Consider the following 26,888-nt stretch of genomic DNA (forward strand, 5'->3'; position numbering starts at 1 on the left):
ATCTGCCAGCTGTGCTGTGGTGATGCCATCTGGAGACGCATGACCTGAAGCTGGCCCTAGAGAAGTCATGTGCAAGTGTTTGAGAGCACCAGTGCTGCCTTCTTGGAAACTCCCCACCCCTTTCTAGATGGGAGTTCTCCAGAGCCCCTGGCAGCTGTGGATTCTGTAGTGTGCTAATACAAGTTCCTGTGACCTGGGTGCTGGATGCTCACCCTCAGCAGTGGCCAGTTCCCCGCTTCTTAGGACTGATTCCTTATCTGCAAGTGCTAATTGCCCATGCCAGCAGTTCTGGGAGTCTATCTGAAGTCCCCTCTCCCTACTGTGGCTGCTCTAGACCATATCTAAGGGTCCCTCCAATGCTGAGCATCACTGAAAAATAAGGAAGACTGGATCAATCTGTTTCATCCAGTCTTCTGGCCTTTGCTAAGTGTCCAAGTAGTGCAAGGTGGAAGAGTGGTGGAGTTCTGGGATGGCTGGGTAGAGTGGAGAAGTCTAATAGGGAAACTCTTAATGAATTGCCAAATAGTGAGCTCTTCCCTTGCCCTCTGTCCCACCCGCTTCCGCAGAAGCACATCTAAAGGCATGAGGAAAAGCTGTATGAAAAAAAGAAAAAAGTAGGCAAATTGCCATTCAATTATTTCACCTCTTTCTAACTTTAGGGTTAGAGGATTTCAAAATCAGAAATGTCTTCTCAGCCTTCTCTCTTTCATATGGTATATTTATTGTGCCGGATGAATACGGCATATGGAATTCTGCAAGAGAAGTCTGTCCATGCTGCTATAATTAGCTAGCAATGGTGACAGCAGGGTTCTCTGCTTCTTTGTTATTTTAAAATTCTCGGTGCTGTGTTATGGGATGAATTTGTACCACATCAGAATGATAATGCTTGGGAACGCCTGTGAGTGCAGCATCCTGCTGCATTAATGTAGCCTTCAAAATCCCAAAGTGATCCCGAGTGTGACTGCAGTGAAATCAGTGGGATTACACCAGTGATGAGCCTGGTCCCAGCCACACAGTATACAAGAACACTAATCCTCCTTTTTTCTGCTGCTGCAATTATTTAAGCAACTTACTCATGTACCTGAGGCCAAGTTCTGTGTGGCTGTAAATGCATGTTTGGCATTGTACCTCCCTGCACCAAGCGGGAATTAGGTCCTTATGCCTCTCTGGCTGGACTTGGTGTACTGTATACACAATCTTTTGATGAAATACTTCTCTTGCTGTAAATGTTCCTTTCTTGAAACTGTGTTAATTCTTAAAAGTAAACATGCACAAAGCAACCCCACCCTTCCAGTCCGTAACGAAGGCTGCGAGCCCCTTGCAAGGCCAGTTTCAGAGATCTTTGCAAACACTGGCTTGTGAAGAAGCTGAGAACCCAGGCCATGAAATCCTAGTGCCAGCACAGACCCTGGGAGATTCGTCAGAAGGGACATGGCATCTTTGCTATAGGACCACCTGAGTTTTCTAGGCTGTTGAGGAAGGAGACATGGTAATGCTAAACATTTGCCGCTTCCCTCTTTCCCCTGCCAGAAGAGTCTGTTCTCCACTCCTGACTGTCCTTGTGGGGCAGCCTGTGCCCGAGGCAAAGGGATTCGGTGGGTTGCCTTTCCCTTACAGGCATCGCTCTTTACTATCCCTATGCCAGATGGGAAGTCTGGTGGGAGCAAACGGCAACAAGGAGTGGGAGATATCACAGAGTATCTTTGGGCTGAATTGGAGGCAGGGAGGACATGCCAATGGTAACTGAAGAGCAGGTAAATAAACAAGGAGCAGGGAAAGAGTAACTGGCAGGGTTTCAGAGATAAAAAGCTTGACTATCAGCATAATTGTCCTGTGCTACGTTCCTCAGGGTGTTTGACAACGCACCTAGGCAGGGTACTAACCATCAACAGTCCCTCATCATCTGGAGAAAAGGGTCTTGAATTAGTTTGCCCTAAAGGGGCTTTTTTCTTGTCTAAATCATATAAAGAGGGCCGGGAGAGCCCCTTTCCATGAGGCTTGTTATTTAGTGTTATGTAAGAAACATGGGACTGTGATTCTATGACTGTAATTGCTCCTTGAGGTTGAGTTTGCAGGCAGTGCTGGCTAGAACATGCATTTTTGTGCAAGAGCTGAGTGCCTGCGTGCCAAATGGACTGTTTGTGTGTACAGCCACAGGATCTGTGAGAGTAACAGGCACTTCTGCAGATTTTATCTCCAAATACAGCCTCTGGTATGTGCGCAGGGAGGCAAACAAGCAATAGTACTTTAAGACTTCTGGGCTGGTCAGACATGTAGAGCTGGAAATACAGGCAGGTAACAATTTTTGTATTTAGAGGTCTTTCTGTAATTAGCTTAGTGTCAACTTGATTGTTGGTCACGGAGAGAGTTTTTGACAGGCTAATATAGAACAGGAGCTGATTTCCATTTTTATAGCTCCATGTTGCTCTCCCTGTTGAATTCTTGCTATTAAACATATCCATTCTGTGCCAGCTGGAGATGCATACCTGGAAGGAGGCTGCTGAAGACAACCACCTTAGAAGGATTCTCAGATAGTCAGTTTGAGTGGTAGGTGAGATCCTCTTGTCACTCTTCTGCAAACAGACACGGACCTCAGAATCAACAAAGCATCTCTCTGGCAAAAATATTTAGACTATGTTTCCATTATGTCTGTGCAGGGAAAGCAGGACACAATAAAATTTGAAAAAAAGGAATACGTATTTCAGGGTAGTCTATTCTATTTAAAATTGACAATGATTAAGCCATTTAGAAAATCTCACCCTAAATGCGTATCCTATCTGCTGATGGCCACAGTTAAGAGACAATGGTGAAGCAGAGATGATGACTTAAACTCTTGGCTTATGAGGGTATTAAAAAGCAGATTGAAATCTCTCTGGCAGACACCCAACATGCAGGGACGCCGGCTTAAGTTGCTCATAGGTGATCTTTCCAGCTTGATGCTCAAAATGTATCATGGACATCTGGATAACGTAAAAACAAACCTAAAGTAAACCAAAATAGCCCGGTGTCCAGCTGATGAGGCTGGGTGGTTCCAAGAGAATGCTCAGGGATTATGGTCATTATGTTCCCCCCATTCACGTTCTTTTACATTATGGCCATGCCCATCGTTTGCTCAGTCTCTAAGGTCTGACAAGGCTGTGAGAGCATCGAGATTTCTTGAGATCTCCTGTGCCTGCTTGTAGGCACAGCAGGGAGGTGACTCAAAGTACATACGTAGGCTTGGGGAAGATAACCGAGATAGCTGAGCCAACATGCCATGCTAAGACAAAAAATAATTTCTACAATGCATTCTGAAAAATGGTCCTGTCGATTCCCTGGGGCACCCTCTAATGGAACCTAATTAGAAGCTGTCACTTCTTGTTATGGGAAGGAAGGAATGGTTCAGCTTTCCCACCCCTTAACCTTGGAGAGACTGAGATGAGAGCTGCCCCTAGGAATTGTTTAATTTAGGGCACTTTCTCTCCTGCAAGAAATTAATTGGGAATTTCTGTGTGTGGTAGAGCAGGTACCTCCAGGAGGTGCGTGACATGCAGACACTTCTAACGCTGTAAATTCACGCACGCGCATGCACAGATGCCCACTTGAGAATACTATATTTTTTAAACATTTGTGCCTGTCGTTTCTCACACACTGGACTCCTGCCTCAGGGTCCTCTCCTGCCCAGCCTCTACCCTCCAACATTTGTGCACTGGATTCCTACACTGGGTCTCCCTGCAAGGCACTTCCAACACCTATAAAGGCTGTAGGGCTACAGTGTCCTGCTTGGACAATTTCAGTGGGCTGGGGATGTTGCCAGTTTGATCAGTAGGTTTTCAAAAAACTGTTGGGAAACAGCAACCCCCAAACAATAAAGCCTCCCCTCTGTCTCCTGCTAGTACATTTCTTACATGCATCTTTTTCAAGACACTGGGTTTCTTGACAGCATTTACATAACCTGGCTGAAAACACTCCCACAGCAGATTAAACGCCTGCTATGAAATCCAAAGCTCTGATTAAAAGGACGGAGCTTTCCAGAACTGCAATATTTGTGCAGATGGTTAATACTCATGGCTTGCTCTACAGGGGAAAAAGTGGCATCTTCTTTACAAGTACATACAGCCTGAGCTTTCCCATGGGAATTGCTTGTTTTGTTCAGATTATTATTTTAAAGCTATCATCAGATGTGATCACCCACTGGATTAGAGGAAGCGAAAGGAGATGATCAGAAAATCCCTGAGGCACAAAGCATTTGGAGTTGGATTTGAAGAGAGCTGTCACCTGTGGTCAATTTGTTTCTCAGGGTGCTTTTCTTCTCCTCTGTATCTTCCTGAAAATATTCCTGCCTAGTGGCTGTCGATCTTTAGAGATGTGGGACGTTGTAGTAATTTGCTCAAGGAAGTACCCTCTGAGCTGGCTGATGTGAAAACCTCTTTTCAGAAAAAATGCATGGTTAAAAGAGAAGAATGCAAAAGTGAATAGCAGGTAAATATCCACAGTAGGCCTTGCAAAATCATCAAGGTGTCCCCTTTTCATCCGGTCCATAGAAATCTTTGGCAAAGAGAACTTCTGATCTACCCCAGTCAGATGAGCATAAAGATATAGTCAGACTAAAATATTAAATACAAATTATGCACAATAAAAATGAAATCTCTGAAGATGGGGGTTTGTGCCATGGGTCTTAGCACAAAGGCTTCCCCCCCCGCCAGCAACGGGGGACTGTCCCGTAGGATAAGGAACTCCAGTCTCATTGCTGTTCTTTTCCCGTCTTTGTGAACAAGCTTGCTCTTATTTTGGCTGTTTATTATGAGTGCTCTTCTGAGATACCCAGATCTCATTGGGGTCCTGTGGCTCTTTAGCTTTTACTCAAAACTGGAAAATATCATATAGCAGTAGCTAAAGGCACAGGCCCATGTATTTTTTTGATGTGGGAGAAGAGGGCCGCAGTGACTGACTGCAGAGGAAGTGGGATCAGCTCTCAGTTTACTGGGATTTCGCTAGCAGGCCACATAACATAAATACTGTCGAAGCACGAGCAAGAAGCAAACCTTTTCGCTCTTTGCTGGGGCTGTACTATTCATCTGGCCCTAGATCTGGTGCAGAAATATGGAGCTAAATCTATAACTGGGTTTCTTACAGTGTAGAAGAGTAAAGTGCTGTATTGCAGAAACTTTGTCAATCAAATCTTTCACAGACAGACATTCTCGAATTCAGGATTTTAACCTTTTCCAGAGTCCTCTGTGTCAAAACCTCAGAAATTCCTAGTGTTTCTCATGCAGGAACCAGCACATGAGGAAGTAATTAATGAGAGCAGGAGAAGGGGAAAAAAAAAAAAAAGAATGTGCTGAATAGAGGCAAAACTGAGACTCAAATCCCTCATCCCACAGGCTGCCTCAGTCCTCAAGATGCAGACAAAAGACATTCCAGCTCCTGACAAACAGCCTGAAGAGATGCTGAAGCATTCGACGACCCCCCAGGACATTTATGTAAAGAAAGAGTTGGACAGTAAGGCCGTCTGACGCACACCGTCTATTTAGTGTAGGTGGCGTGTCTCTTGAACTGAGGATATGTGAATCAGCGACAAGATTATCCCTGCTCCTACATACCAATGATCCATGGCACACATCGGCTGCATAAAGCATCACATTAGTGGTATTCTGGTTTCCAGAAAGAGCTCAGCAGTAAATCTCAGCTATTTTCTGTTCGGTCTGGAATAATCAGTTAATTCATTAAAGAAAGTATGTAATTTTTTCTGGAACTTGTGCTCGGAGCCAGGACTGTTAGCCAAATCACCCGATTTCCAGTAGGCTGAGTCTCCCCCTTGCTCTGGCAGACACCTCAAACAGCATACCAAATCAACTTAAGATGTTTGCAAAAAAAAACTTTAGTTACTTAAGACAAATCATAACCTTACAGGAATGCTGTGCCTCAGTTTTCCCATCTGCAAATTAGGGGACACTAATGTGTGTCACGCCACTCAGCTGTTTCCCAGCAGTACTGTAAAGCTCATTTGATGTACATTTATAAAACTGTGCATGATTCTTGGAGGGGAATTGCTACTGAAGAATTAATTGTTATGATTGTTGCTTATTCCCCAGATGCTTGAAATATGGAACTTGGCAGAATTCCGGAGGAAGTATTCTTGTGAGATCAGATAAGAGATGAGCTGACCCGACAGTCGGGCTGTTGGTGTAGGCAAGATTCATTATAAACCTGGGGGTCTTAAATAGTAGGTCTAAGCTCAGAACACGGGCAAGGCTCCAGAAAGCTTTGTCTGTCCCATGAAGTACGCAATCATAGAGTAGTTTGAGTGGGAAGGGAATTTTAAAGGTCATGTAGTCCAACCCCCCTGCAATGAGCAGGGACATTTTTGACTAGATCAGGTTGCTCAGAGCCCCGTCCAACCTGACCTTGAATGTTTCCAGGGATGGGGACATAGGACTGTTCCCTCCTGTTCCTGCCATCTGCTAATGACAGAGCTGTGCATCACACACCTGGATAAAACAAGTTGGGCTCTGCCAGAAGAGAAGAGCCCACATTTAGGGCAGCTGAAGGGAGAGGCTAAGCTGCCTTACAGCACCTTGAAAAAGCCTAATTCGTCTTACACCCTTCGCTTTGTACTGTCCTCACGCCTTTATCAACTCACGTTTTCCTGAGAAGAAACCCCTGCTCTTAAAAACCTTAAGCTTTTAAAGAAATCATTTGAAGATGTCCTCCTTGGTAATTAATCCAGGTGCCCCTCATCTGTTAGCGACATGTGCCAGCAGCAGAGGCTGGGGGTTTGTCAGTTGAGAGTAGGGAGGGGAAAACAAACACGTGGGAGAGGCTGGTGGCTCGAGTCTGCTGGGGGGGACGCACACCCAGCCACCCACCCACCCACCGCGGAGGGGTCGGCAGGCAGCGGGGGAAGGCGGCGCGGTGGGGGGAGACACCCCTACGCCAGCCCCGGGGCGATGCTCGCCCTCCCCCGGGAGGGCTGGGCACCGGAGTCCCCTCGGGGGACCTGGCCCCCAACCTCGGGGGCTGTGGGTCGCTGCGGCCCCCCCCGCCCGGTCCCTGCCCGCCGCCGCTCCCCCCCCCCCCCCCCCGCGGAGGGCGGACCCGCCGCATCCCGGATGCTGCCGCCGGTTTCCTGGCCCGTTTCCCGGTCCCGGTGCCGCCGCTTCCTTTACGGAGCGCCGCGGGGAGGGGGCAGAAGGGTTTCTCGTCCCGCCGGCTTATTTTTTCCGGTCCGTGCTCCATAGGAGGAGGTGGGAAGAAGGAAACGCGGCGGTACCCCCCCCACACCACCCCCTCGCCCTCCCCCCCCCCCCCCCCGGCCTTCCCGTCCCCCCTCCCTCCACTGCAGCACATGGGAAGCAAAAGTTTTCCTTCTCCTCCTCTCTCCCCTCCGCCGGTTCCCCTCGTCCTCCGCCCAGGCAGCCCCGAGCGAGCCGCCCCCGAGGCCGGTCCCCCGGCTGAAGGATGCGTCTGCCGGTCCCTCGGCCGCTGCTCTCGGACACCGGTGCCGTGCCGCGCTTCTCTCCCGCGGGCAACGAGGAATAAAAGGGCGCCGGAGGGTCTTTTGCATCCCCTAGGGCTTGAAAGGAGAGAAGGCGAGACTTTGATCGCGTCTTGCAGAGGGATCTGCGAATTTGCGGAGGAAAAGGGGGTGTTGGGGTAGGGGAATAATCAGATGCTTTAGCGGCGCCGGAGAGGCAGTGCTACATCGTTTTGCTTCGGCCCCATCATGGGTACCGGCATGTGTTCGAGGAGGCAGAAGGGGCTTCTGCAGACCGGGTTTTGCCTGGTGACTGTGGCGTGTTTGGGCTCGGGAGTTTTCATGTACAGCCACTTGCAGCAAAAGGTGCGGAACGCTGAAGCCCTGGCCCAGAAATACAAGCAGCAGCAGGAAGCGCTGTCTGCCCAGCTCCAAGGTGAGTGACCTGCTCTCTGTGTGAGCATCGCGCTCTCTGAACTTCCCTCTCTCCCAACATTACCTGCCGCTGTTCTTGCCGCGCAGCCCAGCGCCAAGCGGGGTGCCTTCATGCAGCGAGGTTCAGCCTTTTGCTTTAAAGAGCTCTAAGAAGACGCTGTCGCCTAATTCCTTCCCCCCTTTGCTGTCTAGGATTAGAATAGCCTTGAATCGCAGCAGCAAGGGGAACGGAGTGTGCTGGATCGGCGAGTTCAGCTGCGTCACATCTATTCCATTTCTTCTCCCTGTCGTTCCTTTTGGCCGTAAGGATTAGTCCTGTGTCATCCTAAACGTGAAGCGGTAGAAACGCAAACAGGACTTAGAGAGGCAGGTTGGGCAGGCTCGGAGATGTGGCTATGCTCTCTAGCCTGCAGGAACGTCTGTCGGGAAAGTAAATAGGGAGGCAAGGGGTCCTTTAGGAAAGTTTGCCATCATACTGTCTGCTGCCCGTTGTCTTTCCAAGGAAACACACCTAGCTGCTTAAGAGATTGATCTGTGACTGGAAAAGTCTTGCCAGCTTGTTTGGGGCTGATAGATGCTGCAGCACAGAGCTCCCTAAAAAGGGGGGAGGAGGAGGAGGAAGAATTGGCTTTTCTGAGCCTGCTGACCAGCACTCAGTTCCTCTGGCAAGAGCTGCCAGAAGACCGGAAAGCAAGCATAATATGTATATTCCCACTCTCCCCCCTCATTTCTCCTCCTTACATAGTCTGAGTGTGGGAGAATGACATTTTAATCCCATGGAGAGATCCCAGTAGGGAAGGCTGAGGACACATCTTACGCCGTTGCTGAACTCTTACCTTCTTTGCTTAGTCTGTCATTCTAGCCTTACTGCCTCTGCCAAAGCTCCGTTTCCATCACCTTCCACTAGATTTGGAGTGTCCGGAGGGATTTGCTGAGCTCCCTGTTGGGAGGTTTGGTGGGAATCCACTTTTCGGTAGCCAGCAGTTGTGTGAGAAATGCTGGAGGATGGGTTGGTTCTGGAGTGCCCACAGAATTAATTTTCTGTGGACAAAATATTGTTTGCCTGTAGTTCTGGTGACTCAAGGTCAGGAGATTCATCTAACACTTTTTTTTTTTTTAGATTACAGTGTTTAAATCAAGAGTTCTTCCTCAGACAGAAATCAAATAGAGGGTATCCATTAAGACCTCTGTTGACGTATCCAGTGACATTGTTTCTATAGCCCGTATTTCCGGGGAATTCTGCACATCTGTGACTCAATAGATGTGCCTCTTAGGGTTAATTATTTTCCGGCGGGTTTGTGTGCAGTGTTGTGATGCAAATGTAATGTCTTGCTCGGGGCTGTGTGTATTTCTATCTGAAAACTGGGAAAGCAAAGTGTGGTGAATGTGTTTTGTTTATCTCTCAAGGAAACATGCTTTAAAAAAAACAATCAATCTTGTGAATTGATCTAGTGTGTGTTTATGTTCACTGCTATTATCTTTACGTTTTGGTTCCATTTCTTCTTACTCTATCACAAAGCAGTCGAACAGCTCCAGCTCCTAATGTGTCGCAGGGTCCCAGCCACAACGATTTCCACCTGCACCCTGAGCTTCTGAGATGCAAAGACCAGCAGAGCAGAAGTTAGCCCACATTCCTTTCTGGTGTGTCAGCATCCCTTGCTTCTCTTGGAGAGAGGGGCTGGTTGATCGGAGAATAAGATGACAGTGGTAGCTTCAGGGAACCCCGGTTTTGGGAAGAGCAGGCGCAAGCAAACAACTGAGACAGGCTCACAATATTTTTTTTCCACCCAAATATGTTTGGATGGCAGAGCTGTAGCCTGTTGCTGGGGTTTCTAACCCTCCGTCAGTCCTCCCATTCCTAAATACAGTTGTTGCCATGGATACCCTTTTTATTTTGAGAAGACACTTACTTGTCCAACAATTTTAACAAAGGCAAAGCTTCTTTTTGGATTTGGCTGGTGGGAGAAGCCTAGCGACTGGCGGATAGGAGCCATGTCCGTGGAAGTCTGTGAGCACAGTGGTATCTTGCACACACGGCCGTGGCTCTGGTGCTGTTGCCTCGCAGCGCTGCTCCCTGCAGCGCTTCGGTGGGGAGTCAGGGCTCCACCCCTGCCCCTCTGAGCGCTTGTTGCGTGACTTTAATCGCCATGTCTGATTTTTGCCTTTCCAGCTCTACAAAAGGAGGACGTGTCACTCTGAGGTGGAATTCAGTACTGTTTAACTAGTGCTTCAGGTGTCTCCTTTCAGCCATCCGGTATTTCCTACCCTGCTTGTATCCGAGTACAGTATGTGGTTAATGCTTCTGGTAGCCTCTGTAAATAAAGCTTGAAAGCGTAAGGCTGGGCCAAGAGTTGAGTGAAGGGGAAAAGGAAAGCAAGCGGAGGAGGGAGCGGAGCACTGCCTGTCCCATGGGCTGTCTTCTGCTGCCTGCACGCGGGGAAATGGATCTCATCGACTCTCTTAAAATAAGATCAAAGCAGCTGCTGACTTTGTGGAGTAAAACACATGGTGTGAGAAGAAGAAAGGGAGGTATTGTTGTGTGCGTGACTGTGTCCAACCTCTTGCACGGTGGCTAGTAGCCCCTGTCCCGGCCAGCTCTTGCTGCTGCACGCAGTGGTGGCTGTTTGCTGTGACCCAGTAGACCCACTTTTAGTATTGTGGTCCACATGGGATCCAGGAGGAAACATCTGCTTGGCTTTTCTGTCCCTCCATCTCTTCTGTTTCTGCAGGGTGGGGTTGGAGGCATGCCTAAAAGTGCCTGGAGACACCTTGCCGAATACTGGTCTCCCCCTTATGGGCTGTGATTTGGGGGGCTCGTGCTGCAGCATGAGGGGCAGAGGGGATTAGGGACAGTCTGGCAGGCTGTGACCCGGGGTGCACTTCAGATAAATCTGCTCTGTCTCGGCCCCCACCCCAAACTCCTGCCATGCTGAGTTGTGTAGCAGGTGGCTTTGAGCGAAGTGTTGCTTTGCCACCTCCCCCTTCCCGTAGGTGTGTGCCTGCGTACGTGTGAGCGTGCTGCTGCCTGGGGGTTCTGAGGGAAACCAGGGAGACTTTATTTCGGTCAGTTCATGAACAAATGGCACCCTTTGAACAGATGGGAAGGAAGGGTGCATTTCCAGTACCATCCCCTTCTGTCTGATGTTCCTGATGTGACCAGACAAGGGCACATCAAACTGCTGTCTGTGATGGAGGAATTTTCTATCTCGGAACAGGCTGAGCATGGGAATGCAGCACCCCTGTTCATACCGTTGGGTGTCTTTTACCCAATCTGTCCTTCCTTGGCCATCTCTCTGGATCAGAGATGGAGGTACCATGAGTCTGGCTTTGGTTCTGCTCCCCTTGTCCCTTTCTCTGGATGATTCTTGAGCCCGAGTGACTGGTGCCATGGGTGATTACTTGTGATGTGACTGGATGGAGGCTGGCGGGAGTACTTGATGCTTCTAAGAAGGAGAGCCACAGAGAAGAAAGCTTTTTCTGGGTGGTTAGCTATGAGCAGGGATGGAGCACGGTGCAGTCTGGAAGGTGGTGTTGGTCTCTGTGCTGAGAGCTGCTCGGAGCTGTCAGCCACGGGCAGCGTGATGACTCTTTCCACAGTATCTTCTGTTGGCATAGAAGTGGCCTATGAGCTGTGAACTGTGTGTAGTCTTAGCAGGACCAGAGCAGCAAATCCGACGCCATGAAAGCAGGGAGCCAGCATGCGTTGGTGGCTTGCCCAGGCAGGGGTAAAATGAACCCACTTGAACAGAAGGAGAGTAAAACCTGGGGCTGTTGGCAAGGCTGGAATTACTCTCCCTTTATGGATCTCAGACTTTCCCTGGCAGGTGTTTATCTCAGCACTCTGGGGTATATGAGGCAACCCCTTCACACAATCACCCTGTTTTCCGTGGTCATCCAAACGGAGAACGAGCCTGTGGAAGGCGTGACCTGTTATTCTTTCACAAAGGCAAGGCCCTGCCAGGGGTTTCATTGTTTCTGCAGTTCAAGTTCTGCATTTTAGCTCACTTGGCAGCAGGTGACGGTGCTTTAGTGCTGAATTCTGGCTGAATTCCAGCCTGGATTTAGACACTGACCACCCTCCATTCTCTCTTGTAATTGCAAATTGTTAAAGACTTCCTGGCTTCCTGTCCTCTGGAGCTATACAGTGCCATTTTGGTCTGCTGAGCTGTTGCTGTATCCCACCACAAAGATGAGCAGGGAGCGCTTTATGCCGCACTTACTCGCTGCTTTGCATAAAGCTGAACCCACCTTTTCTGGGGCCTGGGGTAATGGCAGGAGAGATTACAACTTTTTTTCCTAGTCACTGGAGGTTATTTCAGCTTGTCTTGCTTATTAAAAAAGCGTCAGGAGAGCCAGATTTTTGTGTCCTAAATTTCTGAATAAACAGGGTATGATATGGAGCTGTTCCTGAAGACTCTTCTGCTTCGGGGTGCTTGCGTTGGGATTTGTGGTTACAAGTGTTAGCACAAGCTATAGATGCTTTCCTGTGCTTTAGTTTCCCATTTACTATGTGAGATCAATAGCACCTGGTCGCTTGGGGTCATCTAAGCAGGCCTTTTCTACACAAAATAGTTATTTATTTGCCTGGTCCTGTGCTGAGAGTGCTTGGCTTTTTTGAGTGAGGCTGTAGTTGTTCAACTTGCCTCCTGTGGGAGGCCGTGCGCTTTGCTGTTCTGGGTGGTGGGGCACAACGGTGCTGGCAGGGACGCTGCTCGCTGGGTTCCTCGGCTGCAGGGACCCGGAGAGGCGGGTAACCTGCCCGTGTGGGGTGAGCTTCTAACCCTGGTCATAGGGTTTCAGTATACACAGGTTACTAGAAAATGCAATTAAGTGCCTGCAGGAGAAACTCCAACATTGAGGAGTTCCTCCGAGCCCAGAACCGCTGAGGCAAATGCAGACTGGAAGCTCAGAGTACATGAAAGGGCCCGGTAAAGCCTGTGAATTGCTGGGCATCCATAATAGTCCCAGCAGGCGTGACATTTCACTGCTGGTGTGAGGTTCCCATCACATCAAAGGCTTGTCCTCAGGTGCTCTGCTAGATAAGACTGCAAGAGAGATGCTTGTGGCAGAAACATGAGTGCCCAGAGCTCGCAAATCTTTTGGGAAGTGGCTGATGTTCTTAGAGATGACAACTTCATTGAACAAGGCCTTTTAGCGTGTAGTAAAGAAGCACCCACAGTCTCTGTGCTGAGCTGGGCTGGGGAAGCCCTCGGGGTGACATCTGAGTAGTCTGCGGGGAAAAGTGTTTCTAAAAATAAAGCTGTTGTGAAGTAGACATTTGGACAGCTGCAGTGTTGGGCTTGCTGCTTACCAATGTGCTCAGCAGGGCTAAAAATCCTTCCAGATTGAAAACAAATATTTCTGCCGTAACGGTTTGGGGAATATGGGAGTTTCCTCACTTCACAGGAAAATATTAACGAAGTGGCCCAGCCCAGGGGAAGCATCTTCACTGTTGGGATGTCTGTCTTTGTTAACGAGGGAAGGTGACAAAGAGAAGGAAGGAGGTAGCCTGGCTGGTGACAAGAGGAATTCCTGACCTATGACGCTGGCCCTTCCTGCTCCCTGAGGGAGGTCAAAAGTGACAGAGGGAATTAGGTGGGTCAAGGGCAACAGCTTGGGTGGGAGTGTGTGCCTGGGGAACGGCTCCTCGGCCTGGGGTGGGACTGAGCTTGGCACGTGAGGAGCCCAGGCTGGCAGAGCCTAAAACACAGTCCTTGGACCTGCAGGGTCTAAAACCAGTAGTCTGTGAAAAGCCAACGTGTCTGTCTCGTCCTGCTGAAGCCTTGGTTTCAGGACGGGAAGAGTCACTGCACTGCCTGGAGGCACTGAAGTTGCTCCACAGGGGACAATGGGATACCAAGATGTTTGGATTCACTTTATGTCTTAAAGCCAGACCCTCCGTAGCCTACCTGGCTACCTGGGTAGTGCCCCACAAGGCTTAGGGAGCAGTTCTACGTTCTGCAAAACCCTTTACCAGCACTTTACCATGCCTGGCTTCTTTAATCACTTCTTCTTTTTCCCCCTGATTTGCTCAGGCACTCGGATGTTGCTGGAGATCACTGTAAATATTAACAGATCCACTGCTGGTAAACCAAAGTATTGCAAAAATCCCAAGCTCAGATCTAGCCAATATCATGAGCTTGGCTTCAAAATCACGGAGTTAAACCACGTGGAGGTTCTTTTTCTGCACAGAAAAGGCATTTCCAGGTGGGAAGAAAAACACCAGTCATTTTGAGGGTCCTGGTAACGCCACCAGACTTGGATTTGTTGTGATCCAACAGAAGAGAAATATGTGATAGTGAACCAGGCTTTTAAAGGAGCCGGGTAAAATGATTAGACTGTTTTCTCAGGTCTGCTCTGTGTGAAGTTGCAGGGGGATGTGGCTCGTAAAGGTGAGGAATGCTTCCCTTGAATGCCCAGCTTTGATTAAAAAGCTCTTGAAGAATGGTCATGGCAGCAGTGCTTTGCTGCCTGGTGAAATTAGAGTCTTCCATGCACTTAGTGTAATTAGGAGACCTGCTGTGAGGAAGAGACAGTCTGGAAATGCAAGGAATAGTTGTCGTTTTGCAGTGCAGAAGGAAGAGGTGAGGCTGTGAGTTCTGAACCGGGTGGCTTGAATTCCCTGCCTGGGGAGAGATGGGTGGGCAGCAGAGAAAGTGTTTTTTCTTTGGGTGTTTTTTATGTTTCTTTTTCCTTCAGGGGCTACAGAGTTGTCAGACTTGCAGGTGGTAGAGCAAGGAAGGACTGTTCTGATCACAAAGCTTGATTCTTGTATAGTTCCTACCTCAGCCTTGCAGTTCCTGGATGATCTCTAGTATTGTTTAGAAAAATGTCCTAGCCTGACTTTTAGGGTGCTAGAACTGCCTACGAGCTCTTCTCTACATATATATTGAGAGCAACATCCGCACTACCATAGGCTTGGTGCTGCTGCTGATCAACACTGTAAAATATTAGATACATGTGTATGTTTTTTGTATCTTATTTCCCCAGATTGTAGTGCCTGCTCTCAAGCAGCAAATCACCTGTTAATGAAGGACATAGAATCATGGTTGGAGTTGGAAGGGACCTTAAAGATCATCTAGTTCCAACTCCCCTGCCCTGGGCAGGGACACCTCCCACCAGCCCAGGTTGCTCCAAGCCCCGTCCAACCTGGCCTTGAACCCCTCCAGGGATGGGGCAGCCACAGCTGCTCTGGGCAACCTGGGCCAGGGGCTCACCGCCCTCACAGCAAAGAATTTCTTCCTACATACGCTGCCTTTGCGGCTCCTCTGTGACCTGAGTGGAGCTGGTGTGTTCACTGGCAGTGAGAGCACGAGTCACCTGGGGCTCTTGGCTTGGCAAGATTTCAACAAGGAACGGGTTAGCGCATGTATTATGCATGCAAATATCATCCCACTTTGTTTGTTTTCCTGGAGACTGCATCATGGCACGACTTGCCCCCAAAGATCGTGGCACTGGGGGCAAGTTTCTGTTATTGCCCCTCCCCTCTGGATTGCTGCCCAGTGCCATTCCGGGATGGTGGCAGCCTCTGCGGAGGGGATGGGGAGCCTGTTGCAGCCGAGTGCTGGGACTGGGCGAAAGCTCTTGGTTAGCGTTCGGATGCCAGAGTGGATTAAAGTCACCATCCATCAGGAAGCTTCTCTGGCACTTGCATTTGTCACGTGGCTGCTGTACGAAGCAGCCTCATCCCTCTCCCTTCTCAGCCCCTGCGCGGAGTACGGATGCTCTTTTGTGCGTAATGGGCGAGGGAGCTGCTTGGCTCGCTCTTCCTTAGTGGCCTGAGGGCCGGTTAATGGTTGGGTTGTGGAAGGGGAGAAAATATCTCTCCTGCATGCTGCTGATGCCTTTGCAGAACAGATGACCTGGAAGGCTCTGAGCCTGGGAGTGCGCTTGGCCCACAAATACATAACTGAGCCACTGCACACTAACGCCCCTCCTGGGCTTTGCAGCTTAACCTCTAAAGGAAAACCTGAGTGCAAATACAGGATGACAGACTGGTGTGTTGTATCGGGAATAGCCATTGTCTCTAGTCCAGCTGTCCCCACCCTGCTGCAGACCTTATCCGTTCACAGTTGACAAAGGTGGAGACAGCTTGTAGCTGGACCTGACCCTTTCACTGTCTAGGACTTCGGGTGTCTGTGGGTATTTCGTGACCGGTGATTTGCTTGGTCTGGATTTTACACACGAGCTGCTGTGTGCTCAAGCCGAGAAACCCAGAGCGATGCGGGCCATTCAAAACAGCAAAGGCTCTCTTGCCCCCGTCCGCTCTCCTGGGCACTTGCTGGCACTTTCCAGTCCACGGCAGGATTTGAGGTCCACGTGTCTCATGACCTGCGAGAGGCCTGTTTTGGGGAAAAGAATATGTGGGAAGGAATTTCAGGGTTTATCTCATGCTCTGCCTCTTTCTGCTTCCCTAGTTGTGTATGAGCACAGATCCCGGCTAGAGCGATCCTTGCAGAAGGAGCGAGGGGAACACAAGAAGACGAAGGAAGGTGAGTCTCTTGGCCGGCCGGCCCTCCAGCTGTCCTCTGGGGAGATGTCTGGCTTGTACCCAAAGCATTTTCTGCCTTCAGGGCCGTGTCTGGGTGTTACTGAATGCTCCCGGGTGAGACTCATCCCTGGTTTGTACTTAGGGAATGGTTAACTGACTTGTCCATTGCCCACAGGCAAAAGGTTCCGTTCTCTCATATTCCTACATGTGTCCTCAGTCTAATCTGTGAGTAACAGTACCCATGATGTGGTGTTTGAGCACGTCAAGTGACAGCTAAACCTGGCACTAGATCGTGCTTTTTTTTTTTCTTGGAAATATGTAAACTTTCTTGTAAAAGCGATGTGATGATGCTGAGCTCTGCAAGTGCTTAATAATATCAGCATCACTGCACTCGTAATACGTGGACAATACAGCCTGTCAGCTCCTTTAAAGTTGATGTACAAAAGGACACAGGCATATGTAGGATATTTTAAGACCATGAAATACAAGAGGAAGTAGAAAGGGAATAGATTAGCTCCTGTACCTTTCAGTGGAGTAGAGTGCTTGGGTGTCAGACCCCTTTGCACCTGATTATTGGCAACTTAATGGCTTGGGTTTTATCTTCAAAACTGGTCCGTGGAGAAACATCCCTGCTCCTTACTCCTACATGCACCGTGTTTCTGGAAATGCTGACGTACGGCACCCAGGTTTGGCTGTAGCTAGGTGGCTACGTAGCTAAGGGAGAACCTGCATTTCTGCCTCTTCATTTATTTGGTGGGAACTAACTGAGAAAATGAAGCTTCAATGACATTAAAATGTAGCCATTTGTGTGCTGAAGTAGGCAGTCATTGATGCACTTGCCTATAGAATGGGAAAGGAAGGACATTTGGGCCAGTTTAGGTGGGTGGACACCTCTCGTGGAAAACACTTCGCTACCATCTTTCTGAGGGCATGGAGTGGAGCCCCCCAGAAGCATCTGCATTCCAGTTTATGGAGTTGCAGCCTTTTGCTCAGCAAGGGGCTGACTTCCTCCTTCCCTCCACCCACCAAAATATAAATCAGATCCTTGTTAAATTCCAGCTCATTGAATTGTCTTCTCTTCTTCCCTTTCTAGATTTTTTAGTGTATAAGTTAGAAGCTCAGGAAGCTCTCAACAAGGAGAAGGTAGGTATGGTTTATTCCTCAAAGTGTGTGTGTAATAATGGTAAAGATTTTTCTAGCACCGCTGTGCTGCTGTCTGGAGGGCGTGGAAGACTACGAGTGTGTATGGTATGAGATGAACTTTGGCTGACTCCACCTTGCAAGGCTGTTGGCGTGTGAGGATTTGCTTCATTGTGGCGGAAGACTGTGTTGTGCTGGAGCTCTTCTGCCTGTCCTCCCACGTGTGACAGCCGAGTAGGTGCCCTGACTGTCAGCTCCCGGTGTAGCAGGGAGTCCTGGGCTGCAGTCTGGGAAGAGAGTTGCTGTTCCGTGGTGCAGAAGGGTCCTGGGGAAACTGAATGCAAGGCACTCCACAGGGAACATGGAGAAGAAAGGCCATGGTGGTGTTGGGGAAAGCATATCCATTGTTTTCTGTTTCCAGGGTCTGTCAAATGATTTCCACTAGCCTGTGGACTTCTCATTCGGCAGGGAAAAGAAGGAATCTTCAGTGAGGGTTAGGAAGAAATGCATCCCCGGGTTACAGTCTGTCACATTCACTTGAAGTTATAAGGCTGGTTTTGTTCCTTTCTCGGAGCATCTGTTGGTGTGATGCTGGAGAAGAGGAATTGCTTTTACCCTGCTCGTCTGTGGGTGGATGGCATCCTGGTACAGAAAGGAACTGGTGGATGAATATCTGAATACTCTAATGACTGGGCAGCTCGCTTGCGATTTGTGCTCATAGTATTTCATACCGTATTGACTATTTATCATATAAGTTAAATTGTGGGTTGTAGTGGAAATCTCTGCATGGTGGTTAGTCTGCACTTCCGTGGCGCTGCTTAGTGCCTCGGCCGTGTTGCTTTAAGCTTCCCAAACACGGATCCCAGCGGATGGTTGTAAACCTGCGTGTAATGGGAAAAGCTGCTGCACGTTGCCCCTCGGGTGCCGCTACTGCTGTGGGAAAAAGTGCCGGTTTGAGGCAGGTTTGGTGGCCAGCCCAGCCCAAACCGTGACAGGACTCAGCCTTTGAGCACGGGTGGCCGGTGACTTCCCCACCGGCGGTGTTGAGACGCTGGTGGTGCAGTGAAGACGGTACCCTGGGGACGAAGGGGAAGAGCATGTCCCTTAGCAAGGCATAACCTGATCTGTTAAACTGCTGCAGACCCCTCGTGGACACATGTAAATCCCTCTCTGCTGCTGGTTTGTGTCAGTCGAGCTTAGTTTGATAGCTGTATGTAGTTACAGGAGTTTGCTTTAGGCTTACTCAATCTCCTAGTGAACAATTTTTTTTTTTGTTAAATGGTGCAAATTCTGTGCGTAGGCGAAAGCTGTGGTGCTGCCTGCCTCCCCCTCAGCCGCTGCAGAACGCTCAGCCTGCTTTGGGGGGGTCTTACTGTGCAAAACTCTTTCAGTGCTGGTCCTGCCCTGGATAACGAACAGGAAACTGGGGAAAAACAACTCTGAATGGGAATTGAGAGAGTGCAATTAATTAGCTGGTGGCTGGGTTATTTTGAAAGGGTTCTTTTCCAGCCGTCCTCACGTTGTCCCAGAGCGGGGTCGTTTACCCAGTGTGCAGATGGCAATATACACACAGAGTTACGGGTATTATTTATTTATTTTCTGCAGAGATTCCATCCTTCTAAAATATATTCTGCCTTTTTAAAAGTACATTCTGCCTTTTGAAAGCACATCAGGCTGCATGTTCTGCTGGTCACCTTGGCAGGCCTGTTCCCAGTCATCTTCCCGGACTTGTCCCAGCGCCTGCCTGTGTGGGAAGGGGCAGTCGGAACAGGCTGTTGGTGCAGTGGCTGGGTGGGTGCTCACGTGTGGGTTGGTTTTTTTTTTTGGTTTTTTTTTTGTTTTTTTGGTTTTTTTTCCCCTGCCTTGGGTTTTTCTGGGATCTAACGGCACCTTTTTCTTTCCAGCAAGATTCTATGAACAGATACGGGGCCCTCAGCTCCCAGCACAAGATCCTGAAGGTAAGGGAGCAGTTTGGTTCCTCGTACTCCCCGGCCGCTGCGGGTCAAAGAGTGCTCCTTGGAAGGGGTCAGGGCTTTCGCTTACCGGAGGTGCCCAGGAGAGACCAAGGGCTTCCTGCAGCCAGTGCCGGCAGGAGGGAGGAGGCCGTGCAGTGGTGTTGGTCTGCATTCCTTCCTGACTATTCAGGTTCATGGGAGTTTCCTATTTATTCTGTTGGGCTTTGTGTCAGATTACAGCCTTCACCTTTTCCTCCTCTCAATGGTAGCCTTTGTGCGCTTTATCGCACAGGAGTTCTGTTGTTCAGCGTGTTCTTCTCTGGGTCTCTTGGTGTGAAAATGGGTCTATTCACTGTAGCTTGCCCTTTGGGCTAATACAATTGTATTCCAGCCCCTGTAAGAGGCTCAGAGGGGGGCGGCTTGTAGCATTTTATAGCTTATCGCATGCTCTACCTGAAGCATATCTTGATGTTAAAGTTTGCTTTTGTTAGAGCAGCGCAACTGTGGCTGGTGATGGTGGTTTTCAAATGTTTTTAGTCAGAGGGTTGGCAGTGAAATGGTAATTTAATTCTGGGATGTAGAAAGAGGGCTAGGTTCCAGCAACCCTTCGCACCGCTGGGTTGTATTTCCTGAGCAGAGCTGGACCTCCAGCTGCCTGGCTTTTTGGATTCAAACTTGGGGAAAAGGGAAGTACAGTTCTGTCTCTTGGGTATTATCCAGCACTGCGGATTCTGGGAACGCTTCGCAATAGTAACGTCCCTCTTCATAGCAACCGCAGTCTGAGCAGAATGCTCTGGTTTGCTTGTCTCAAGGGGACAGTGAGAGCATTTCGTCCTGGCTCCCTTTCTCTTGCTTCCTTTTACTGGAGGGGTGGAGAGTAATCTATTTTTAAACTACATTTACAGCTGCTGAAAGAAAGGCCGGCCCTCGGGACTGTGATGCAGTAGGTTCCTGGGCTGCTCGGGCGGTCAGCCTACCTAGCTTTGGTAGAACTGGCTGGGTCAAGAACGTTCTGCTTGTATTTAAGTTGCTTCCCTGCAAAATAATCACACGTAGCGTGTTCCAGACCTCCTGTCCAGTAACTGCAATCAAACAGCATCTTCAGATGCCTCCTAAAGTTTGCATACGTTGGTCGCAGCCATCCTTAGAAACCAGCTGGGGGTGAGGACGCTCTCTGGGCTTGATGAGCTGGACTGGGCCGCGGGCGCTTTGGGTGACCTTGGTGAGGACACTTATCTCTCTCTTCGGCTTCCTGCTGCTATCCAAGGATGAACATTCCCTCCCTTGTTCCCGACTGTCAGCGGTCTGACAGACATTATGCACATCACCTGCCAGACGCAATATGGGCTAGAAATTAATTGACCTGAGCCGATGAGGACTTAAAATTCCTTTAATTGCTTAGAGTTTCTTGTTAAAATCAATTCTCACTTGCTAATGTTTGGCTTCTGAGGTGTTTAGTGTCAAAATGATTTTAGGGATTCTTTGCGGTGCTTTCTGCCGGTGGCTCTGATAAGAACTGTAAGTCCCCAATGTCTTTGAAAGCCAGAGCAGGAATCTTTTATTCTCTTTATTTTCCCCCCGATCTTGTGATCTGATTAACCTGACATCCTTGTCTCTCTCTTCGTTCTGTCTCTGGGACCCCTCCATACCGATAGCTTTTTTCCCTCTTCATTGTGTGTATTTTTGGAGCAGTTATTTCTCTCCTTTTAGTGAAGGATAATTGCTTCAGGGGAGAATGCCTGGGCCACAGATGCTTTGTTTTACTGGGGATAAACGCAATCATCGATAGCATTCAGAGGGTTTGGGGTTTTTAAAAAAGACGATGGGGTTTTTTTACAGGAAGGCTGATTGAAATTGCTGCCTGAGTCCGGAGGAGCTATTGTGTGGAAGGGCCAGGGTTCACCTGTGAGCCAATCAATCTGCATACATAATTGGTGTTGACAAACTGAATGTGGAAGGACTCTCTAGGTTACCATGGGAACCAAAAAGGAGGTGAATTCTGGTTCAATGGGTCCGAGCAAAAGGATGTCTCAGCATGTTTTGTTCTTGGGCTCTGCGAGAGGGAAGGGGAGAAGGGAACAGCTCTTCAACCCGCTTCTATCGATGAATTCTTGGCTTGCCTGAAATAGTCTGTGGTCTTGTGAGAGTCTTGTTATCCTGGAGTTTAATGCCTGGGAGCCCCATGTTACTCTGGGGAACGTGGGCTGTCCCTAGTCTCTCTGTGTGAGAGGAGGTGGTGTCCTTGCAGGAGGTCTCCCTCCTCTTCTAGCAGCTTGGAGTGGTGGGTGGGAGAACAGCCGGGCTATCGGGAAGCAAACCGAGCGGAGAGAGCAACCTGAGTTTTCGGGTGTCCGTGTGTCCTAAGTGGCTAGCAGTACCTGCACACTGAAAGGCATTGGGAGTTAGACCTCAGCCTTGCTTAAAGGTGAACTACTCCTGTAATGTAGTGTGCAGAGTGATGCTACGTGCACCATGGAAACTATGTCCTTCAGCATGTCTGGGACTCTGGAAAAGAACTTGGATTTGTGCAGGTTCCACAGGTATTTAGTTTGATATCAGCAAATACTGTAGCCCACATTGCTGTCACAGAGCAGGGTGTGCAGGGGAGCTGAGGAGTAGGAATAGTTCTTGGCTGTGTCCCAGAGTCTCCATCTCTTTTTTTCAGGCAGGAGTAGACTTGCCACCACCTTCTGCTTCCAGTTTAGTGGCTTCCAAGGAGACCTCCAAAACTGCTTCACAAAGCAGAGTTTAATTGGCATCTCACATCCCACCTGAAACACTGAACACAAAGAATATTTTATTGTGTCTGGGATTTCTACTGGAGGAATGAACACCTCTTCTGCCTCCCCGAGCAACTTATTAAACAGAGGCACTCAAGTAGCACTTGGCAATAGCTAAATTACTCTTCTTCTCCTTGTACTGACTATTTGTCACTTCTTTTCATATTCAGAACCAGCATGAAGATGTCAAGAAGCAGCTGCTTGACCTGCAGCTGCAGCACAACAGCTTGAAACTGGAACATCGTAAGGTGCTGGAGACCCATAGCCAGAAATATGCCCAGCTGCAGCAGGAGAAGGACAGTGAAGTCTCAAACCTGCAGGGTGAGTGTGATGGAGAGCTGAGAAAACGGCAGGCAGAGAAAGGACTGAAGAACTGAGTTCAGGAGAGGACAGTGTTCCTTCTACAGGCCCCCAGAAGGTCTGCAGACACTGTAGGAACAGTTCCGTATGACCGAGTGTGCATCACCCCAGCCCTTCCATAGCTCAACTGGAGCATCGTCCTCCCACAGGGTGGTGGTGCAGGGACAAGGGCAGCGTTAAAACTGGCCAGGCTTCCTGAGGCTGCGTCGAGGGGAGGTGAGAGATGCCCAGCAGGGCTATCGAGCATCTGTCCCATGCGAGGGAAGCAGCTGGGATTCACAGGTGGTGTTTTTGTGTGGGAATACACACCGCAAAAGCCTCTGGCTGCTTTGGCTGACAAATGCGTTGACCAGTTGACCTTGAGTTTAACCACGCTTTGGGTTCTCTGGGGTTCAGAGACCCCTGTGCTGTCGTAATGTGTGGGGCTTCTGCCAACACCAGCACTTTCATGGTGTTATTTTAAAAGCCTGATTGACTTTTGCTGGCTGCTTACTCTTACTGCAGCTGCTACTTATCTTATTTGTGTAGAGCCAGGTAACGTAACAAATTATTGTGCCAGATGCTGGTTGTGTCCAGACCGTGAAACAGTCCATGTCCCAAGGAGGTCACACTCAAAATGGATAAGGTGATCCAAAAGTGAAAGGCAGGAGGCTGAGGCAGAGGTACGTGCCTGTGGTTCCATGGTGGGCTGGGGCAGGAACAGCAGGTTCACCCATCAGATAATGCTGCCGTTTCTCTGGTGGGGGAGCGTAAGTTATCAGAGATGCTTTTTGTGGCAGAGATAAAATATTGTGACATTGAGGTATCCCTTCTATTTCAATATACATTTTCCACTTCTCTGTACGCTCTTGACAATGGAAACCAGTTTCTGTGCTACTGGATCCTGTAAATTCTAACATTTAAACTTGGGAGCAAGTTAAACATACTTGATGTAATTCATGGTGCAGGTCTATAAAATGCATTTAATAGTGCAAGTATTACAGAGAATGCTGATCCCTTTAACTCCCAAAGAATAGTTTCTCTTTAGTCTGCTGTTTAATTAGATAGTGGGGTTTTTAAGGTTCACATCTGCTCTCAGTTAGATTAGGTCTGGGAGAGTGAAACCTGCTGATGTTTTCTTTGGTTTTTTCCCTCTGATCAACAAAGCCCGAGTATCTGATGAGCACTCCTGGGCTAGCAGGGGGAAATTGAGCACAAGCAAGCGAAACCTAAATATTTGGTTGTCTCTCTTCTTGAAATACCCAGCCCCCAATGCAGTAAGAAAACAAATTCTGCCAGAGGAAGGAGAATTAACGATCGGAAAAACAATTCAATGAGGGGAAGCTAGTCAGGAAAGTCACCTTAGGGCTGAGATATTTTCTGTCCATCTTCCCAGGCTATTGTTCACTTGGTACCATCTCTCTCCTGTGCTTTAAGCTCAGAGCTGGCTAGTAAATCTTCCTTTAAGTATTGGTAGCCATGCCTTATAAAAGACCAAGACGGTCTCATGAGAGGTGGCAAAGACAGAGCTCGTAGCATTGCTAATGCCTCATTTTCTTTCCTTATGTTCCTCCAGTACTTTCTATATATGTATAATGTGCCCTCAGGAGACATGTGCTGGAAGACGCGCCTCTGTCAGTGAGTATTAGAGAGAAGAGGTATCTGAGATGGGCATTGCTCAGGGCTGTCGCCATGGAACAGAGGGATTTTTTGCTAGGCTCAATTGCAAAAATGAGACCCTCACCCCAGGGACGCTGGAGGAAAGCAGGAAGCCCACTGGGGAGTACGAGAGATTGCTTTCACAGGTCGAGCTGGGTTTGGTAGCTCCTTTCGGTGGTTCTGGTTTCCTTCTGGCTGCAGGAAAGACAGAGCCTTATTTTCCCAGTTTGACGTTAACCTTCACTGCAAGGCAAGAACACGGCACCCAGCCTCAATGGCAAAATGTCCTGTCCCAGGGATGATTGTTATCAAAAAAGATATTCCGCTGTAATCAGAAATATCTGTAATCTTGAGCTGGAATCTGGCATGCAATTCAGCCTACAGCAAAGTCACCATCCTGTTATGGGAAAAATTCCCGTCCTTGTCCTGGTGGGTGCAACTATGTTTGCAGAGAAATCACGGCGTGTGCAGTTCTAGTGGTATTTTAAGAGAGCTTCAGGATCCAAAATAAGGCTGACAGTTTTTTTTGACACGGCCTTTCTTTCTATTGGAGGAATTACATTCAAGGCAGCGAAACGTAAGTGCATTGTGTGTCTTGTCACTGAAGTATTGAGGAGCGTGCGAAGAGCTTGAAAGGAGCCCAGCCTGGGGGCTGCAAGGCACCGGCTTGGTACTTAATGGCAAAGGAATAAATGTGCCTGAGGACCAAGTTGTCCTGCGATCGCATTCTGTAAGCGAGTTGTGGGTTTTTTTGCTTGTACCATTCATTCAAGAGGCAGCTCCTCTGTGCATATTGTCCTCCCCAGTGTGGAGGGAACATCCATGTTGGATCTGCTGTGGGTTCAGGAGACCTGACGGGTGTCTCTTGTAGATGTTTCTCAACCTTCCAGTTACCACAGGTAGGGGCAGTGACCGCTGCTCTCCCTGCTGTTCAGCCGCAATGGGTGAGGGAAATGAGGAAATAAATATCTAATTCTGGTAGCAATCACAGCAAGAGCCTGACCCTGATGGCAATAGTTAGCAGAGATACTCCGGAGAGGAAGAAGTCCCTTGGATGGGCAGGACTCCTGAGAGCTCAAAGGAATGATGGTCCAGGTTTGTCAGGGTGTTTGTCTAGTCCCTACCTAGTGCTTCACTCTAATTCCTGGGCTTGGGGAGATCTATGAGGTCAAGATGAGTTTACGGTAAGGAAGAGAGGTACTACACTTGCAAAAATAGCGCTCTTATGCAAATTTCTTCTTCTCTTGCAGACACGGTCTTTAAACTCAGAGAAGAGAGCAAGCTTCTCCGGAAGGCCCACCAGGAAGTTCACTCTCAGCTCCTTAATGCCCAGGTGATCAACAAGGGGGTGTCTGTGGCCCCATGGGACAATCTTCCACTGGGGTCTGGGTGCACCATCAAGTATTCTCTAAGTCATAAATCTAGCTATCAACTGTATTCCAGTGGGGTGAGTTGCCTAAAACAGCGCTGGTAGTATAGATGCATTCTGTACAAGGAAAATTCCCCGGCCCAGTAGCTGAAAATACAGGTTTATGCCTATAAATTAATTGGAGAGAGAAATAGCGATGCGGAGGTGCCGTGCCTAGCTTGCTGAGACTACAAATAGACACTCAACGACCCTGGCAAAAAGGTCTCCTGCATCTCCCTCTGAAGCCTTAGTAGAGAGGGAGACCTATAAAAAGTTTGGAAAGAGCTATGTAAAAAAGAAGTTAGTGTTCAGTAATACGTGTTGGAGCGATGCTTCTGGAGGCCGGGGCAGACATACAAGTCGTGTTGGCTTGAGACTAGAGAGGCAGAAATGCATTTTTCTGCAGGGGGAGGGGTGTGTGTGGGGGAGAAAACCTCCAAAGTTTTGTTGATCTGGTGTTGTGCTCATGCTATGGAGACGGCGTGAGCTTCTTCAGCGCGCTGGCAGTCCTGAGCTCACAGAATTCCGCTCACCCAGCTGAAGCTGGGAGCTCCTGGATGACTTGGGAGAAGGAAGTGGGAGGACCTGGTGTCTCTACAGTGTCTGTCTGAGGCTCTTGTACTGAGCCAAGACGCAAGCAGCTTTGTAAAGGCACTTTAAAAGTCACGTCGCAGTCTGAATTAGCCTTGTCTGTTGCTAATTAACAGCCTTCTGTCGAGCACTCCCCTGGATTATGGGATAAGCCCAGAAGCGAGGAGCTAGTTGTGGTTAGATGCGGTTGACAACTGATTCTTCCCCTGAACTGGATGCTGAACTTGAACTAGAGGTGTGGGGGGTGGTGGGTGTTGACTCCTACAGGATTGTGCTGGAGTTCTGGCCTGATCTGCCCTGCAAAATAGCGAGGAATAAGTGGCTCTGGGGATTGCTACTACACAGACGACGGGTTGCTCCAGGCAGGAAGCCCAGGTTACTGACGTCGCAGGCTGCTGTCACTCCACAGCTCTTTGGCTCATGTCAGGTGTGGTTTGTGGGGTCTCAGGTGGACCATTGGTGCATTTGACTTGCCTGCCTTCATAATCGTGATTTACCACTGAACTGCTTTTTGACCCTGCTCCTCCATGTGGCTACGGCAGCCTGCTGGGATGTCTGCAGGGACGCTGCCTGCAGCGTGTGTGTTGGAAACCAAACCAAGGCTTCCAGCCTCCATAGGGGTCAGTCCAGCAAG

At 49.0% G+C, this 26,888-nt stretch overlaps 1 protein-coding gene across 2 annotated transcripts in view; it reads left to right on the forward strand.

Annotated features, from left to right (window-relative positions):
* The first annotated feature begins 7,302 nt into the window (after positions 1-7,302).
* LOC128918399 (Golgi integral membrane protein 4-like) overlaps positions 7,303-26,888 on the forward strand; it is a 39,570-nt gene continuing 19,984 nt past the window's right edge. For both annotated transcript variants that reach the window (XM_054222558.1, XM_054222557.1), the window contains exons 1-6: positions 7,303-7,892; positions 16,309-16,383; positions 17,476-17,525; positions 19,427-19,480; positions 22,428-22,578; positions 25,506-25,588. In XM_054222558.1, coding sequence (XP_054078533.1) covers positions 7,706-7,892; positions 16,309-16,383; positions 17,476-17,525; positions 19,427-19,480; positions 22,428-22,578; positions 25,506-25,588 — 600 coding nt within the window. In that variant the 5' untranslated portion in view covers positions 7,303-7,705. The remainder of the gene's footprint in view (positions 7,893-16,308; positions 16,384-17,475; positions 17,526-19,426; positions 19,481-22,427; positions 22,579-25,505; positions 25,589-26,888) is intronic.

The sequence above is a fragment of the Rissa tridactyla genome, chromosome 16, assembly GCF_028500815.1.
Source record: "Rissa tridactyla isolate bRisTri1 chromosome 16, bRisTri1.patW.cur.20221130, whole genome shotgun sequence".
NCBI classification, from domain to species: Eukaryota; Metazoa; Chordata; class Aves; order Charadriiformes; family Laridae; genus Rissa; species Rissa tridactyla.